The 19,165-nt window shown below is 38.4% G+C and overlaps 1 protein-coding gene across 1 annotated transcript; it reads right to left on the bottom strand.

Annotated features, from left to right (window-relative positions):
- Nucleotides 1-248: 248 nt before the first annotated feature.
- Nucleotides 249-18,277, bottom strand: stk11 (serine/threonine kinase 11). Its single transcript, XM_028021391.1, has 11 exons — nucleotides 18,123-18,277; nucleotides 15,578-16,528; nucleotides 9,954-10,037; nucleotides 9,692-9,781; nucleotides 8,781-8,913; nucleotides 7,747-7,883; nucleotides 7,539-7,666; nucleotides 5,494-5,551; nucleotides 4,616-4,809; nucleotides 1,589-1,835; nucleotides 249-941 (listed from the first exon to the last, which is right to left on the bottom strand). Exons 2-10 carry the CDS (start codon nucleotides 15,859-15,861, stop codon nucleotides 1,627-1,629), a joined length of 1,317 nt encoding a protein of 438 aa, XP_027877192.1. The 5' UTR covers nucleotides 15,862-16,528; nucleotides 18,123-18,277; the 3' UTR covers nucleotides 249-941; nucleotides 1,589-1,626.
- Nucleotides 18,278-19,165: the final 888 nt, after the last annotated feature.

The following is a 19,165-nucleotide window of genomic DNA, read 5'->3' as shown; positions in this document are numbered from 1 at the left end:
TCCTAACAGACATGCCTCTCGCAGGTTACCTACTGTAGTTTTAGTTAGTGTAATAGTCAATTGTTTGGTTTTGAAACCATATGTATTTTAAATCTGGGTATTCCTCTGTATCAGTACGTTTCTCTAAGCCTATTTGTATTAGAATGTAACAAAGAAATACAATAATAAAAGTTATTGACTGGCATTAAGTGAGGTGCAATGTGCAAAATATATTCCCAGCTAGCAAAAAAAAAAACTTGAGCAAAACAGACTGTTTGGGACACATTCTTTATAAATAATAATAATAAAAAAAAAATAAAATCACTGGAAAAATAAAATTTAAACCTAAATTAAGATTTAAGTCGGGGCTTCGCGAACCAATCGCCTTCCCTTTTCATTCAGCTCTGTACTGCATGCAGTTTATGTTGGTGGTCTTGCTATAATGATTACTCACAAAGTAGATTTAAATACAGAATTATCCATAGCTTTGCTTTTTTTTTTTCTCTCCCCACTTTAATATTTTACACATCACAATGTGTATTAAAAACGGCCATCAGGGTTCAGTAAAAACAAAGGTAGTTGAAGAAACAGAAGTCGGGGGAGGGAAGGACGGGGATCGGAGCTAGAGGGGCGTCTGAATCGTCCGGTGCAATACTTGGCCATCCAATGAGGATGACAGAACTGGGGGCAGGAGAGAGGGGGCTGAATAACCAGAACCGGATGACACAAGTTAAAAGGAGGCAAAATATTGGGAGAAAATAAACATCTTCACAGCAAGTGCCTCAGTCTCAGAGCAAACAGAACTTTTCATGCCATCCTTCTCCTCCCGGTCGAGCCTCCCTCCCCTCCTCTAGAGAGGCGATGCAGGCTGGCGGTCCGAGGAGGCGCGGGGACGTTAATGTCAGCAGGCTTCACTCCCAGCCATCGGGACTCCAGACAATAAGGGACGAAGACAGAATGACCTGAAAGAGAGAGAAAGAGGGGCTCGGATGAGAACGCGACAGACGTTCTCAGACGACTGGATTTTTACAAGGCGAAAACTAATTTGTAGCGTTAAAACGGAAAGAGTCAACCCTCAGGGTGAGAAAGACACAAACATCCCACAACCCACTTTATCTCATTCAGGATGAGTCATTGCCTGAACAAATTAATACACCGCATCTCTTCTGCACTGCGCCCGTGACAAACGGCCTCGCTCTGCGAGAGCTTCGGATGTGTGCAAGACGGAGAGAGCAGCTGTGGGTGGTAGCTGGAAAAAGAAGACAACCTGTTCGAAATTTGGCAAAATGCTTGAAGCGAAAACATGTCCTAGTTGATTTGAACAAGGAGCCCTGACAAGCAGTTGAAAAGATATTTGACAGCCTAGTCCACAGGTGTTTTTGTGGCATAGAAAAAGGAAAAGAGCGAGAGAGATCGCTCTTGTATTTGTCAGGGAAGTGGTGATGAGTCAGAGAGCTGTAAGCTGAATACCAACTCTGTCTCTCAGTCCGTTTCCCTTCTACACTCCACTCTGAAACACGTTCCTCACTACAGTTTACTGGATCTGTAGCATATTGGAATATTGGAGGTTAGTTTTTACTTTTCTACAAACTCAGCGGTGATCACTTACCAGATGGGCTGCTGTCGTGGGAGAGGAACGGAGGGCTGTCATTGCTGTTTGCAGGTGGAGAGCTTGCGGATTTTGCTGGCTGTGGAAACTCCTTTACGTGAGGGGTTGGACGAGGAGGAGGACCTGCGCTCGGCTTTGGTCTTGCTGTTTAGAGACCCGGCGTCTGTCCCGTTCACACAAACTGGCTTGGCGACAGCTGGGCTGTGGTCTGCGTTCCCCTGATCCTGGTGTTCCTCAGCCACTTGCCCTGCAGGCAACATAAAGCCTTAAAACAATGGCAACCAAAATCCCAACAGCTGACGTCCTTTGAAAAATAAAAAGCACCATTGCACGGATAATTTTGTTTCCCCAGATCAGGTGCTGCTAAGAGGTTAAGAACAGTCTAAAGCTGTGTTTCCTTTACAAATGTGTGCAAAACATTGTCAATATTCCCCTAATGTTGCAAAAACCTCACAAATTAGCCTTTGCGGTGTTTCCATTAAATAAGAAATGCAATTAAAATCACGTGTGAATCAGTTTGTTGATGCCATAAGTCATTAAAAAACATGCCACACTGTCATCCTTCTACCACTTCCTGTTGTCTTCTTTCTCTTCCCCCCTAGTAGTAACATCCAGTAGTTAAGCACATGATTAGTGTAATATGAAAAAGGTTTCCACTGGAGTTTTGCAAAATACACTAATTTCAACAAAGCTGGGAAAACAACCTCATCCTAGTGCAAAAACCTTTTTTCCCCCCCTGAAATTGGTGAGGTTCCGTTCAGCAAATTTATTTTCCTAATTCGAATTTGCTAAATTTTAAGGCCAATTGGAAACACAGTTAATGTCTTCACAACCAGTGAATTTCCATCCGTTGTGCAGGTTAGCCTCCATGACCAACTAATCTGGATTTACACTATAAGAAGATGTCAAGAGAGTTTTCTATTGACAGTAAGAGTCAATTTATTATAATCTCTAACGATTACTTCAACAGGAATCTCAAAGTCCAGTCTTCGAGGGTCGATGTGTTGCATCTTTTAGACACATTCCTAATCCTACACACCTGACTCAGACGGCTGAATTACCTCATCACCAAGCATTCAACCTATACAGAGTGAATCTGTTGACCTTAATGCTTGATAATCGCATGTGTTGAAGCAGAAACACATAAAAAGCATCTGAACATCGGAATTTATTATCTTTCTACAAAAGAACTAGAAAATCTGAATCTCACAGACTTACAGTGAAACAAGGTCAAATACCCACACGATTAAAAAAAAAACACTAACAGGAAATCCATCAAGTGAAAAACTGGTTCCAACCTTAATGTCACCTTTTGTTTTTTCATGCAGATGCATCAGTCAGCATGTGTGGCTGCTGGGCCTCTGAGAAAACCCCCACACACAAAAACTGCAACACTCAGGTAAAAATCACAGCAAAATACGGGTCGGAAATCACCTATAAAATCTTTTAAAAAAATTTTTTCCCCCCCTCCCTGGTCCCTGGAGGTGTTTTAGTTTCTGCTACAGCAAAAACACAAAGTCCTTCGTTTTATTATTCAAGCTCCAGTTTCATTCAAATACAGCTTCCTATGAGGGACAATGCCCAGCATGTGTGGGAGTAAACCTTGGGAAACCATTCATAGTCCCAAACCGAAACCCTTTCAACTATTTATAGCTGGCTTCATTCACATTCTGCAGCTCTGTTGGGTTTTTATGTGGGGCACCACTTCTAGATACCCAACACTGACTGCTGCATTTATATTACAGGCTGTTACCTAGCAACAGATGGAAGATCTCAAGTCTAGAGGGGAGGTATGATGAAAACAGAGTTAGGAAACGAGTTAAAGCATTCTGTTAATGTCTCTTCTCCCAAACATCTGTCAACTGTGGCTACAGTTTGTAAACACGGCTAATTAATAGAAACCTTTCCTGCATGTTAAGGACATTAAAAAGAGATTACACAAATGCAGCTTGGATTTTGCCCACACACTCGCTTGATTTGGTGATGGACCTTATTCACAGCAGGTTGTTTCAATTCATTTTCAGTAACACTTAGTGGCTACATGCGTCCAACATTTTACAACAGATGTAATAAAATATCCAGTCAGGTGATGTTGGAGATCTTTAAAAATAAAGACATATCCTACCCAAATCGCCACCTATGTAAATAAAAACATTGACCTTTAAAATAAAAATCACCAAATCTGCAAAGAAACTCAAAAGATTTCAAAGAATCATTCAAGTTGCTCAATTTGGTAACCGAGTATCTGTCCTGTATGTCCTGTAAAGTGGAAATGATGATGTGAGATGGACGGATCACTCACAGCACTGAATCCTCAGACCAAAACCAGACAGAGAATGAATTTAAAAAAGTAGGAAACATTTAAGTTTCAAGATTAAAGCCAGAGCAACACTTTACTGCTGGATTTGTAAACCAAAATGTTTCAGCTGGAACCCAAGAGAGTGTAAAGCTTCAAAGACAAAACTGATTCATAAAAAGGGAAATGAGAGAGATTTGTTATAAGTTTCCTTAACAAAAATGTCAATTAGTTTGGTTCTGGTTGAAAGAGAAATCGAAATATGAGTGTTTTGAAGGAGAAATAAATAATAAGAAACAACCACTGAATCGTCACTTCATCGCACTCTTATAGGACGAGTTGAAGGAATCTACAGGAATCTTAATTTAGATTTAGAAATCTAGTCTGGTGAAATCCCACTTAGGTTTATGTCTCAGAAATCCAACTTTACACACTGTGGGTTTAAATCTAAACTCTACAACATGCTACTAGATGATGAACTTATTAACTCGCTGCTAAAAACAACTAGAAACCATCCGACATTAATTATGCTGAAGCCTCAACTAAGGTAATCTAAACAGCAAAATTAAGATTAGGAAGCTTGGATTTTATCTGTTTTCGAGGAGACAACTAGAATTCATCAACCCAGTGCCATTAAATGTATTAAAACCTTTCGTTTTGTTTTGCTAGTTTGTCTAATTTAGATTTTCTCCGACAGCTCAGAGGTGCCGATAGCAGAGACTCTGACTCACCTGGCACTGTGAAGTCCTGAGTGTAGATGATCTCATCCTCTCCATCATAGAGCTCGTCGTCGTCATCCTCCGTGTAGCCGTGCAGATCCTCTAGGTAGGGAACCACCGTCATACTGCGCCACTGGTCCCTGCTCTCTGCACTGGCAGGGATGGGCACCGGGCGCTCCGACGGAGGATGTTTCTTTCGCACCCAGCTGACGAGAGATTGACGCGGATGAAGGTGTGATCAAGAACACAGGAACCGCTGGTTTACAGCATTTTATACCTTTGGGTTTGGTTTAATGTGCATCGAAATTTGGGGCCAGAAACTACACCCTCTTAAGCTCGGATGAACAACAACGTGAAAAACCTAGAAAGTCATTATTAAAAACTATCGGAGAAAATGGGCTGGCTCTCCGACTACAAGGTCCCTGGTTTCAATATATAGTGCTGAAGTTAAAAACGAAACAATTACAAAAACGTTAAAAGCATGGTTCACATTTTGGTTTTAATACATCTAAAACCAAAATATTAACAGCTCTTATGTTAGGCAATTGGTGCAACAGCTACAACTAAGCAAGACATGGCAACAAATCCAGAAGTGTGTTAAGAATAAAAATAAAGCATTTTAAAAGTTCAATAAGGTTCCAGATCTAAAACAAAGTGATATGTTAGCAAATATAAAGAATGGGATTCATTTTTTGCCACAATGCTCTAATGTATGCTTCCTATGTTTTAGTTCTTTTGTTCTTAATCTAATGTCTTCACTTTAAAATATTATTTTTTCAATATGTTGTGACACATAAAGTCTTTCTCTGGGTGTACTTTTTACTGCAGCTGATACTTTTATGCCAACCGTATTCTCTGTTCAAAAGGAAGAAAAACAAAAACACACTTACTTGTGTTGCCTTATATTCTGTATGGAAAACCTCTTTGCAGGATCATACTCAAGCATTCCTGGAAAACACATTAAACAGTGGATTAAATCACTTTACCAAACAATTCTTCACTTCTCTCTTCTCACCGAATTTTGATAAGCTGGTTGGAAACCAGAAATGTGGGGGGAAAGATACTGAAATACTCAGAAGCTCTTTAATTTTTTGTGCATTAATTAACATTCTTTGAAACGACAAATATTTTAATGCACTCTGTTTAATTTTAGTCATAGTAAGGAAACATGAACACAAGTAGCCCTTCAAGTGTGTTTTTGTGCCTTAATTGTTGTAAAGCTGAGTCTCAGGGTGATAATGCAGAAGTGATGCGGCGCCTTTTTTACTAATAATGCAGCCGTCAGCCGCTAAGCAGAAAAGGGCAGAATGCGAAGAGCTGATAGTAGTGCTGAAGGACACCTTTTGTGGCGCTGGGCTTATTTTAGACCATGCAATTATGGACTGACTATCTCTCAGGTGCTGCGTCATCAAAGACAGATGTCACACTCACAAAATGGGGGCCAAGTCTGTTTTCAAACAGCACAGATTGCCTTTTTTTTTTCTCCTTCCTCCATTGTTATGAATCCAACGCTCGATGCGAACGAGGCCGTTCAAATGGAGCGCAGGTGGATTTCAGTTTGAAGAATCTGCACATGAGGCTGGATTTCCTCTTAAAGCATTTAGCTTCTACTAACGGGTTTTACCTTAGCTGCTGCAAACATAATCTTCCCAACATTCTTCTTGACTTATAAGCATGCACGACAAAGAATTTCTTCTGCAGAAAATAAAAACCAGAGACTCTCGAGTTGTTTCTAGTTTTAAGGAGGGGGAAAAAAATAATGCAGTGTTCATCTGGGTAAAAGCAAAGCCCGACTATAGAGTGTTTATTATTCTGCTTCAGATCAATGGAAACCACGTCAGCAGCTGAAGGGATTTCTACTGTTAGGAGGAAGCCAAGCATGTACAGCAGATGCTCTTACTGTCAAAGTCACAGCGCCACCTACTGGGTGTATACTGGAAAGACCAGTATCGAACATTTTATTCACAAAAGAGGAGAACTTGGATTTTGTTTTCCATCCAAAAACAACAAAATGATGAAAAATCTTTTTCATACAATTGCTTAATTTTGCACAACCAACCCTCCTTATAAGACCGCTCTGAAATTACATGCAGAGAAATGATCTATAAAAGTATTCACACCCCTTGCACTTTTTATATTTTTGTCACAAACTGTGACTAGGAGCCTTCAGAAGTTACTTGCTTAGTGAAACAGACAAACTGCAGGTTTTTCTCTGTAAAAAAGTGAAAATTAACCATCATTTTCTATCTACTTCACAATAGCATGGTACTTTGTGTTAGTCCATTACAGGGATGCATCACTTTCAAAAATCAAAAAGCTATTTTTGTCCCTGGTTCAGTAAAATAAAACTCATTTAGAGCTGCTAATGTCACATCATCTTTAGGGAAAAGACGACTTGTAATTTTTCATCTAGAGTAGGAAATTTGTTATTTGTTCAGAACCAGCATTTTATTTCTATTTTTAGGTTTAGAAAGAGGAAACAAACATGGATATATCACAAAATAACTTATTAGTTGCATTCTGTTATGGAAATGCAATAAAAAAGAAAATCTGCTTCAGTCTGCCCTTGCTTATTACACCATTATTTCTAAAGTTTTGGTCACAGTTATTATTTTTAGCCAAAGATTATGAAGCCGCACTGTGGACGGTCCAGAGAGCCACAGATTGAAACTCCTGATATATAGCATAAAAAGCTACACTGACGTTTGAAAGAAAGTGAAACATGGAAAAATTCAAGGGGTATAAATTTAAATTAGGTATTAATAATATCTAATAATTTTTTTTATTAAGGTTACAGAGTAAAAAAAGAAAAAATTAAAAAGGTTCAGAAACCCCTATGAGATGTTGCTGCCTCATCATATATATGTGACTGTTGCCTGAATTGTGTTTTTTTGATAATCCTGTTTGTTCTGGCTCGGTTCAGAGCCGTGCTCACCTCGCAGCAGGTCCGACAGGAGAGGCCCACACTCCTCAGGAATAGTGTAGTCTCCTTTACCGATGTTTTCAAATAGCTTATAGATATTGTCTCCCTCAAACGGATAAAGACCTGTTGTAATGTTATATCTGAGCACAAAGAAGCACAAGTCAGGAGTCAGAGTTTAGTGACTGAGAGTGATGTAAGCATCTTGGTAAGAGTGACTCACAGTGTTACTCCCGCAGACCAAATGTCCACTTTAAACCCTGAAAAGGTGTCCAGTCCGTTGGCGATCTCTGGGGGCTGGAAGGCCGGCGAGCCCTGACTCGTACGACACGTGTCATCTTCTGCAAATGGGTGAAGGGCCTGAAAACGATGGGAGAGGAGATGCAATTGTGCTGAATTTTTGCTTGAGTATTTCTTCATCTGAAAGAGTAATTAAGTCATATTGTAGTTTATTGTGACTGTATTCATAAAGGCAAATTATACAGGTGAGAAACTACAGCTGGAATTTTATCAACAAGAGAAATCTTCAAGCTTTTGTGTATAGTTTCTTTTTTTATAAAGCATTTTTCTAATGTATAAAAACACATGCAAACTTCAGTGTATCCACTTGGGATTTTAAATGACAGAACAACAAAGCAGAGCACAATCATGACAGGAAGAAGAATTTTACTCTTAACACCTGCAACTAAAATCCAGGGCAACATATTATTTATAGAGATCACTATGCAAGCCTACGCAGTCTGAAATGTGACCTAAGGATAAATGAAGTCGTTCTGTGATTTGGTTCTAAAACAATATGCAAACATTTCAGTGTTTTACAGAGCACTGATCATAGTTGAAGATAAAAATACAGCTAAATAAATCCTGGGAGGAAACCTGCAAGAGGCTGCAGGGAAAAGTTTCATCTTCCGACAGGATGACACCAATCCATCAGCCAGAGCCAAAACTAAATGGCTTGAATCAACGCATATTAATGAACACTTAAAGTCTAGACAAATGGGAATCTGTGGAAATGATAGTAGATGCTCTCATCTTGAACTTGACAAAAGGTGATAAAGTTAAAACTATATTAATATACTGTTAATATAAAGCATTAATGCTTTTGCAGGGAACTGTAAACAAAAGAAAAGAACTGACCATATAACTCATAGTAATTGAATAATCTGTGCTTTTACAGAGATGATTAAAACCTCCAGCTAACTGCGAATGACAGATGGTTGAAGTGATGAAAACTAATCGTGATGGACTTCAGCTTACCTCTGCTACTCCAAGGTCGGAGATTTTAAGAGACCCATCTGTGGTCAGCAGCAGATTTCCTGGTTTAATGTCTTTATGAACTATTCCCTGGCTGTGCAAATATTCAAGGCCATTTATGAGTTGGCAAAAGTACCTGCAGAGAAGCAGCAATTAAAAAAAAAATCACAGGGATTCATGCATGTGCTTCAAAGAGAAGCAGAAATACAGCAGCTGTTCAGAGAAAAGCCACATTTGATTATTGCTGAAACAATCAGATTCATAATGATGAATTAAATGATGTAATCGTTTACTAATTCAGTAATTGATTAAACGCTAACTGGAGTACAAAGACTCAAAAAAAAAACTTGCTGAAAGAACACAGAGCAGTAATTAAGTCAAAACTTAATCATTATTTCTTTAAAAAAATTTAATTAATTATTTATTTGCACCTTTTAATGCATTTCTAATATTCTGTGAAAAGTGGTTAAATTAACAATCTTCCAAAATGCCAAATTTTTTTACCAATTAATTGATTAATTGTGAAAATAAGAGATAGATAAATCGATACTAAAATAATCAGTTGCAGCCCTCCAATTTATAGAGAGCATTGTCAAAATATGAAACCAACATAGTAGTTTTATTCTTTTTAATGGCAAAGCGCATAAACAATTACCAATTTCAACAAACAGCGGTGTGATTAGAAAGATCTTCATCAATCATTAGAAGCATTCTGGCGGTGATGAGGCGTCGAGTCTCTGGTTGGTTATTTTAACATTATTGACCCTGCAGACGCCGATCTAAACTTAGGCCTGGAGAAGCAGCAGCAGCAGCAGGACTCAGACTAAATATAGCCGAGAAGCTCAGAGAAAGAGCGACTTGAGGAGGAAGAAGAAGAGGAAAGGGCAGAGGGGAGGAAAGAATGAGAGGCTTACCCGTGAGCTTGAAATACTGGAAACCTTTTCTCTGGGACGCTGTCCAGCATTTCTTGCATTCCACAAACACAATACTCCATCACCATATACGTGAGGTAGGAGTTGAGGAGAATTTGCCACACAAACTGATAATTTGATTAAAAAAGAGCCAATAATTAGGGTTTAAAACAAGCAAAAAAAAAAAATAGGGATAAGAAAATGAGCCTAAATTCATAACAATAAATGTTAATAAAATCTCATTGAATTCGAGGCGAGAGGATATATTTTCTGCTTCTCTTCATTGTAGAGTACGTCGACTAACTGGATCACATTCTTATGTTGAAGTCTTCTTAGCAGCTGAATTTCCCTATAAATGAAAACAAGAAAAAAAAAAAGACATTGAAAAAAAAACGAACTACAACATTAGAGCTTTGCTGTACGATTTAATGGTGGCAAATTTCTGCTTGAATGCAGGCGAAATGGCAGATATACATCAGGACTCCAGTTGAAAAGTGCCGCTATAAAGAACATGGTCATAGCCTATTTTAATAACTGCTGCCAGGAGATGTGAGAATATTTTCCACTGCGATCCAAACATGAATCTTTCTTGTATTTGAAGCTTGCTATGCCATTAGCTCACACGTTCATATATTGCAGTAATTTCTATCAGTATAGCCCGTCTAATATGGGTACAAATCAATATTTGAGGAGATGCAGCAATGAAAATCTCCTGGGATTTAACACTTAAAACAGGGGTGTCAAACTCCAGTCCTCAAGGGCAGCTGTCCTGCAGTTTTTAGATGTGCCACAGGTACAAAACAGTGGAATGAAATGACTTAATTACCTCCTCCTTGTGTAGGTCAGTTCTCCAGAGCCTTAATGACCTAATTATTCTATTCAGGTGTGGTGCAGCAGAGGCACATCTAAAGGTTGCAGGGCAGTAACCCTCCAGACCTGGAGTTTGACACCTGTGACTTAAAATACTAGATCTTAATGTAAACGGCACAAAATAAAAACTATAGACTCAAAAAGACAAAGGCCCCCCACATCCAAATGTGTTAGATACACGTTTTGTACCAAACAGTAAAGAGACGGGATTCTTCTGACTTGATTATACATCAAAATTTTATTCATAACTAGTGGTATTTATAATATATTAAGAAATATTAATATTTTCCTTATTCCACCATTAGCAGTGACACAAGCAAAGTTTTAAGTGACATTTCAGGCTTGTTGAAAGCTGAGAAGCTGTTAGCTTCATTCTTGCGTATCGATGCAAAATATACCACAAAAATCTAAACCCCAGGTGTTTTGTTAACTAACCCATTTTACCAACCCTTATTTTGAGCTGCTGATGGTTCCGAAGTCCAATTAAAAGCCAATACAACCACGTAAAACAACTCAAATCTAAAGTGGTTTAACAATCACCAAAAAGCCAAACAGATTTTTATTGGCATACTTTTGTACGGTAGGTTAATGATAAAGAGTGCGCCATCATAGGTACCGACGCACGTCTGATGAACACTAGTTTGAGAATACCAACTCTACGGTGAAATAAGTTTTTCTCTAAGCTGAAAATGATGTTAAAGAAGTTTAGATCCTGGCCATGCTCACACTGGTGTTTAGTGAAATGGAGATTTTCAGCTGCTGTTCATTTTTTTGACTCGTTTTTTCTACCATTAAATAAGTCAGATTTGTAAATGTTGGCAGGCAGCTGGAGAGTTTTACAAGGAGAATCTTCTTTTTCCAGGAAAACATGTAACAACATAATGGCTGAAATTGTGATTAATGACTAACCCGTATTCTTTTAACTCCCTCTCCTTTCTTTTCATTCGTTACAGTGTCTCTCCTCAAACTGACACACACCCAGTGTGTAAACTTTAGTATCTCTGCCACTAAAAATAAACACCAAGTGTGAGCATAAAGGGCAGTGACAATCTACCCAACAGGCCAAAAATACATTAGGATGCAGAATTTGCAAGCAAGGCACTTCAGACCTTATATAGTAGAAAGTACTGCATCTTAGCAGACAAGATATTAAACAGCCCTAATATTTACTATGTAGAAAAACACATGAAATACACCTACTAAAGTGGTTCCATTTCTGAGTAGAAGTTGTTCTTATTTTATAATCTGCTACTTTACTGATCTGTGTGACACAACTTCTCTTTGTTTCATACGTAAACATGTGATATAATTATGAGCAGAGAAAACTATAAGTGTTTCACAGCAGAAAGGGTTGTTAAATTAAAATCACTGCAGGCTGCAGCTTGTACACTATAGAAAAGCCCAGAGTTGACAGCGGCAGCAGCAGCTTTTAAGTCCTGAAGTCAGTAGTGCTTTCGACCTCTCTGGTTTCTGTAGCTTCATAAACTGTGGCTTTGATTCAATTCAATCTTCATCTTTGACAATGGATATTGTGAGTCTTCGTTTCACACAAACACACCAGCAGTTGTTGCTGCATCACTGCACCAGCTGAAGTAGTTTCTCCGTGCAGTCAAAAGAAAAACATGATGACGGTAACTAACCAGTAATTATCTACCCCGATTCAAAGACGTAAAGTGTCTTTCCTCTCCAGCTGAACAAGCTCAGACGACATCCCACATGCACCGCTTGTGTGTTTGGCACCGCATCCCCACAGATACTCATTTCCATCAGAGTAACATAACAGAATCTGTGCTGACACCGGAGGATCAGTCACTGCTGCAGTCCATCTGCAGCTCAAATTTGTACCGAAAGACCTTGTGCACTACTGGCCCGCAGGCTGCGGCGCTGACAGGATTGCAACACTCAGCGATACTGAGGTGGCTGCGGTGCAGCGGCGGCACAAACAGATTATCCGAACCTCAATCTATGCTGCGCTGGGCTCCAGAGGTGTGTTTGTGTTCATTCTGCGTTCCTGTCATTCCAGACAGGCATTCACAGACTGTTGCCATAGAAACAGAAGTGGCATTGCTCAATCAGTAGCAGCGTGAGCACGCCCATCCCAACAGCAACACGCTAGAAAGAGAAACCATTTCATTAACAAGGACACTGTGAAGCTGCTGAATGCAGAGGTAATTTCTATGCTATCGGCAAATCTAAAGGCAAACACAAAAGTTGTCACCTAAAACCAATCATAAGTAATAATTAAAATACATGAACCACTTGAAAAGTTCATACTTCATTTGACATGTCTGCCTACAATACATATTTTACATAAATAAAGTTATAAAAGAGGAGATAATAAGTTATGTGACTAATTTTCAAAGAAAGCAGCAGTATGCATTCGTGGAAAAGTTGATAAATGAGAAACTGTTACTGTTGCTATAATTAGGAAAAGTGTGGGGTGCTGCAAAAAAACAGATTTTTTTTTCTGCAAGTCATGTTAGTGGCCTACTATTTAGGTTGCTCAGTAAACCTAACTTTTAAATATTTAGGTCAATATTTACTGTATCATGTAAAAGCATGAGTCAAATACTGGCATCAAGGTACAAAAAGTTATTCTTTCCGCAGCACTGCATTTTCAATGACACTGTTCAGATGAGACGCCAAAGAAAGTGTCAGAGAGCCAAGAGTTTTCTATCCAACACATTTCTGTAGCCTGAGAGCTAGATGACTGGTGACTGTTTGGGATATGGAGGAAAAGCTTTGCTCAACAAACAAACTCTGAAATCAATCTCCAAAACTTGTTTTTAGTTAGTGTTACCGTGGTGATGTAGCAAAACTATATATTGAAAAAAAGACACCTTCAAAATAACGAAACTCTTCCAATTAAGCTGTTAGTCTCAGTTTATAGAACAGCTCTCCAACCAGCAGGAACGCGACGATCAACCCAGTCTGCATACCGATCAATAACTGCTGTAGCTTTCTTCTCCTTGCTCTCCTGCGTGTTTCTTTCCATCCAGTATTTTATGTTTACGGTACATTATAACAATATGCAGTGTTGACACAAACATCAACAGAAAACATCACCAAGTATGAAGGTGCCTCATCCACTATGGGTAGGCGACAAAGCACTGCAATTTGTCAACCCTTTTGCCTCATGTCACGCCTCGAGTGCGTTCTGCCCAGAAGCAACCAGAGAGAATTTTCTGCCTTGAAGCCACATTCTGACAGCAATGCTTGAAGTATGAACTGAAGTGTGCGGCAAGGCGACAGCTGATTTCATTCCGTGAAAACGTGAGCAATCCATTTCAAATAAAACACCACTAATTAATGCAGATAAAACTAAATATACAGCATGGCACAGTTTGGTGGGATATGCTGCACTGTATTCTAATCCCAGTAGTTTTAGAAAGACAAAGTAGCACTGAAAAAGCAGTGGTAGTGATGGAGAACTACAGCTGCAGCCTGGACAGATCGGTCATTAACCAACAGCAAATTGTAGTTTGACTACAAGTTGTTAGTATAAAAATGGTAAACTTCAACCAAAGTCAAGGGAATCGGATAAAACCAGAAACCGCATCATCCACAAAAACTGTCATTCACAGTGAATACAGCCTGATCTCCGTTTTAAATGTGGCCTAAAAACATTCAGCGCTTCCTAGGCTCAGAGTGAACTCATTCTGACAGTTTTCTAAGAGTAAGTCTAATATTAGTACAGCCCCACAGTGAAAGACTGAAGTAATATTTAATAAGACTGATGTGATTAAAACCCCGGCTGCTCGTTAGAAAATGGGTGAAGCAGAAAGCATTTGGGTAGATATGCAGGATGACCACACATGAGCGACAGTACGACTGGTAAAGAGACTAAATAAACAAAAACTAATATCAGACAGTTGCTACGAAGATCATGGTTAAGATTTTATACAAAACATTTTCTGTCATCTTCTCTTAACCCTTGTTCACACCATTTAAAGAGACGATACAAATAATACAAAACAAGAACTCAGTGTTAAAAAAATATTTGGCATTAACTTCAGTTTCCTTTAACCAACCCATTAGGACTGCATCCAATAGATTAGAGTCTGAAACTATATTAAGTGAATGCTCAATAAATAAGAAAAACAAACTTTGTGTTTGTAATCTATAATCCTACGCATTCACTTCACAGATATAGTAAAAAGCGATGAATTTCAGTGATTCTTTTATGAGGTGAGATACCAAACCTTCCGTCAGAAAATGTTCAGGCACAAAAAAAGAATCAATAAACGGTGTGCTAATTGAATTCTTAATTGTTGTTTAAAACATGGTGAATAAATGATGAGACAAGCACGACAAGACAATGTGAGAAACATGAGCGCGCCTTAACAGGACATAAGAAACCTATGAAGCACAGTGCCTTGCGAAAGTAGCATATCCCCTTAGACATTTTGTTACGACTAAAAACATTGCATTTTGTTAGGTTTTTACATAAGCCAATAGAGCTGCAGAGAACCACAGCTCAAGGATAAGAATGTGCTGCGATGACGACTACAAGTTGCACACTTCGTAAAGTTATGAAAGAGTGACAACAGGAAAGTCAATGTTAAAAGTAAGCTTAAAAACTCCAGCTTGTATTTTGATAATTTGGAAATCTAAGATCCTCTCACTCCAAGCTAACAGAGTTTGAGCTACTTTCAATAATGGCAACAAATTCAGTACAAAGCTGGAAGAGCCATATACCAAGACTCCCAGCTGAAAATATCACCAAAACGTAATAAAAGATATTGACTTGGAGGGGTTTAATATAAATTCATACCCAAATGTTTAAATGTTCATATAAAAAATGTTTTAAAACAATTTTTTCTTTAAAAAAAATACATGTTAATTTGCATCTTTCACAGACAAGTCCACCCCTTCGAAAGACTGAAATGTGAAAATCTTTAATAGCGATGAAAACTTTTGTAAGACACAGCATAAACTAATATCATTAAATCATCAGTGAGAAATCTTTAAAGCTTCCAGAGAAAAAGCAAAAATGAAAACAAGAGAAGCAGAACTTACTTTTTAACATTGGCTTCTCCATTGGGAATCCGTCTAAGCTTCTTCTTCTTCAGTATCTTGACAGCCCTGCGACAAAGTGTCTCTGAGTCCAGCATTTCTTTTACTTTGCCATAAGAGCCTTCCCCTAGCAGGTCCCCCATCAGGTACTTCCCTATCAGCTTGGCCCTCTTCCTCCGTGGCTGATAGATCACCTCGGTAGAGTCAATGCGGTGAATGAACGTATCCATCTCCATGAGTTCATTTTCATTGAGATACTCGAGACGAGGCAGGTCGCCGTCACTCATGATGACGAGATTTACAACAGCTTAATCCTTGGGTGCACGGCAAAAGGTTTGCAAACGGACTGCTGCTGAAGCGTAATCTGCTGTTAACCCTTTAAAACTAGACTAAGTAGATCCATGAGTGGAGATAAACGAACGAAAACCAGATAAGAAAAAAACAGTGAAAACAGGTGAAAGTGAAATGGAGCCTGAGGGCTGAGGAAACAGCTGGGTGAACAACCTGAAACCTGTAAACATTAGGATCTTTTTTTTTTTACTCAATAGGGTTTAAAAAAATAGGGTGCAGAACAAACTGGCTCCAGTGCTGAGTTAGTGTTCAATACTATTCATTGTGAGCTAGGTCTGTTATGATTAATGCTGAACGGAAATCATGGAAAAGGCTATGATTTCACAATTTAATTCTGATCAGTCAGTCTCAATAATCTGTTTAGGATTCTAATACCCCACGACTTTAGGTAAAGGCCACCAGTCTTTCTTTAAGGCTTTACAGCAACGCATTTCTATCAGAGGTCCATACTAAAGGACTTAAAGTGTGCATATGGCTGGACTGGATTCAGTATAGATCAGCAACCGAAGCTGTAGTCGACTCCAGAAGGTTGACTGGACCATCCAATATGCTGAACCGTTCTTAGGTGTCCTCCATGTCACCACAGTTTCCCCAGCATGGCATCTGAAGAATGGCCACAATAACAGATTCAGTTTAATTCAGTTATAAGTTGCTTTAAAATAAAAACATAAGCAATTTTAGTTAAGCATGTCAATCTTATTCACTTCATAGCTACCATTAAACAGAGGTAAGACTGCAACTGTTCAATGTGATGCCACCATTTGAGCTTTTTACTGAAACATTTGGGTCTAAAACATGCATTAATTTTTTACCTTTTTCTTTCAATAGTCTGCCACAACATATTCAACCAAAGCATGTGTTTAAAGCTTAAATTCAGTTGTATTTACATCCTAACTTGAGGAAGAGTTTATAAATTACAGTCCCTAACATGCAGAATCCCTCTAATGTGGATAATACACTCAGTCTCTTTGTTTTTGCAAGTTATTCATACAATAAACCCACAACAAAACCATAACACATTTTCACGTTGAAAGATAACTTGCTTTGGTCTAAAATATTTTCATTGCATCGCCGCTCTGAGATGTCCAAAGCTAGAGATTTGTTTCCGTTTTTAACTTCTCCAAAACTTGATTCTTGCTCTTGATGATGCTGGTTGTTCTCACACTACTGAGGCCTTCACAGAACAACTGGATTCGTATCGACATCAAATTACACCCAAGTAAATACCAATAAGACAATTAGACACCAGAGCAAAAGGGACTTTATGCAAATGCACTAAACTTTTTCTACTTAAATTTGGATACATTGTGAAAAAGATGTATTATTTTCTCAGTTATACAAATATTAAGTATTTGTGTTGGTTAACTGTATAAAATTAAGTTTGAAGTTACAATGTACAAAATACAAATGGGATCACGGGGAATTAGTACTTTTGCAAAGTATGTACACAAAAGCTTCAACAACAATTAAGCTACATTTATTCCACTTCTGTGGCTACATTTAAAAATAACAATGGCAGAAATGCACATGTAAAAATTTTTTTAAATTCAAATATAATTTTATGTTTCACAAGGCACGGTGTTGTCCTGATGCCAACTTTTGTAACAACTGTATTACTAAACAGCTGAACTAGGAGAAATGTAAACATCTGAAGGCTGTAGGCTAAGTTTGTTTAGCAACTCTAGTTGAATAAAAAAAAAAAAATTCTAATAGAAATGTTCGCTTCGTGGGTTCATAAAGCGCCAAAAAAACTCAAGCTTGTTTTGTACCGAAACCAACAGAAACGCGTTTGTGTTCACCGAGGGCTGACAGTAGAAAATCAAGAGGGGGACGAGCGAAACGTCGTCACACAAGTGCAGCTAAGGGCTGCATGTACAGCAGCGGCGGCTGCTATCCAACTTCATTTGCCGGGTGAATCGGCGGCATACTGGGTTATGAAAACAATGTTATTTGACTTTGCTGCATTATGTTCATCCCACAGCTGAACGGACACTGGCTTTAACAACCTGCACACTCCTAGAAATGCATATACACAAAATACTGCAGGTGAAGCAAGCTAATGCAAGCTAACCGACAGCTAGCAAGACGCTCAGATTCCAATGTAAACTGCTAACTAGCCATTTAACAAGCTAACTAGCTGCTGCTGCAGAATTTCGCCTAAATCTACAAGCATGTCTTAGCTATGAGCTTTACTCACCCACTGCGTGGCCGTCCTCGACAAAAACTATTGCTCCTCTCGTCTGACACAATACTAATAAAATTTTCTGACTATTCGTGCTACTCTTGCCTCTCAGGTTGTCGCCATCTTGTTTACCTCCCCCCTGAACTCGCCCCACACGTTACTGCGTCAAATCAAAGTTTTCAGCGAGGAAACGACCTCTGCTACCTTTTGTTCACTTAGTCATTCACTTCAATTATTTATTTACATAAACATGAATGATTACTGCGGAGAGGTTTTATGGAATTGTATATTTAAATGACCACATTTTATATTTTTTTTCAAAATTTTCTATTTTTCACTTGTTTTCGGTATGAACATCCTGAATTGAGTAGATGGAGCCCAGTGCAGTTTAGTATAAAAAACCTATTAATTCAATTATTTTAAATTCTGTAAGTTTCGATGTTTTCATGCAATTAGTTTTGCTTAGAGGAAAAAAAATACATAAAAAATGTAAGTTATTTAAAGAAACATATTAAGCAATAAAAACTTTTCTCAATTATGAGTCTTGACATAAACTATAAAAACTATCTCCAGTGTGATTACTAATAATTACTATTAATATTTCAAAATGTTATTTGGGTCACGCTTTGGGCCAGACATCTGTTGGAAATTTTAATACAAGTGGCTGGGTTTGTAATTTTAGTACTATACATATTAGTAAGGAACAAAAGCTACAGTTTATTGGGAATATGGCTGTACTCACATTCAACATTTATGCCCATAAGGTCAATTGCTGTCTTAATAGTTTGAGCCAGCATCTTAAAAAAATAAAAATCAGGTAAGCCTAAATTATTTACACCCCTAGCAGTTTTAGATTTAATGCAATCTTGACTTTACCAGGATGTTACCTCTGGTTGGAAGTTGTACTAATATTTGGGAGCTGAGAACCTTTCAACCTTAAAAACTTGGAACTCATGGCAAAAGATAAATGATCAAAAATACCAGTGAAACATGCACAAAGCTGATTAGAAACCACAAGGGTTGTAATGACAAATGTTTCACACATTCTTTTAAATAGG

This window comes from Xiphophorus couchianus, chromosome 6 (assembly GCF_001444195.1).
Source record: "Xiphophorus couchianus chromosome 6, X_couchianus-1.0, whole genome shotgun sequence".
Taxonomy (NCBI): domain Eukaryota; kingdom Metazoa; phylum Chordata; class Actinopteri; order Cyprinodontiformes; family Poeciliidae; genus Xiphophorus; species Xiphophorus couchianus.
This window is presented reverse-complemented; position numbering and strand designations above follow the sequence as displayed.

Coding starts and splice junctions, on each gene's coding strand:
- stk11 (XM_028021391.1), bottom strand. CDS start 15,861: ATGAGTGACGGCGACCTGCCTCGTCTCGAGTATCTCAATGAAAATGAA. Junction 10,038..15,577: donor GGAGAAGCCAATGTTAAAAA/GTAAGTTCTGCT, acceptor TTTCATTTATAG/GGAAATTCAGCTGCTAAGAA. Junction 4,810..5,493: donor CAGAATATAAGGCAACACAA/GTAAGTGTGTTT, acceptor ATCTCTCGTCAG/CTGGGTGCGAAAGAAACATC.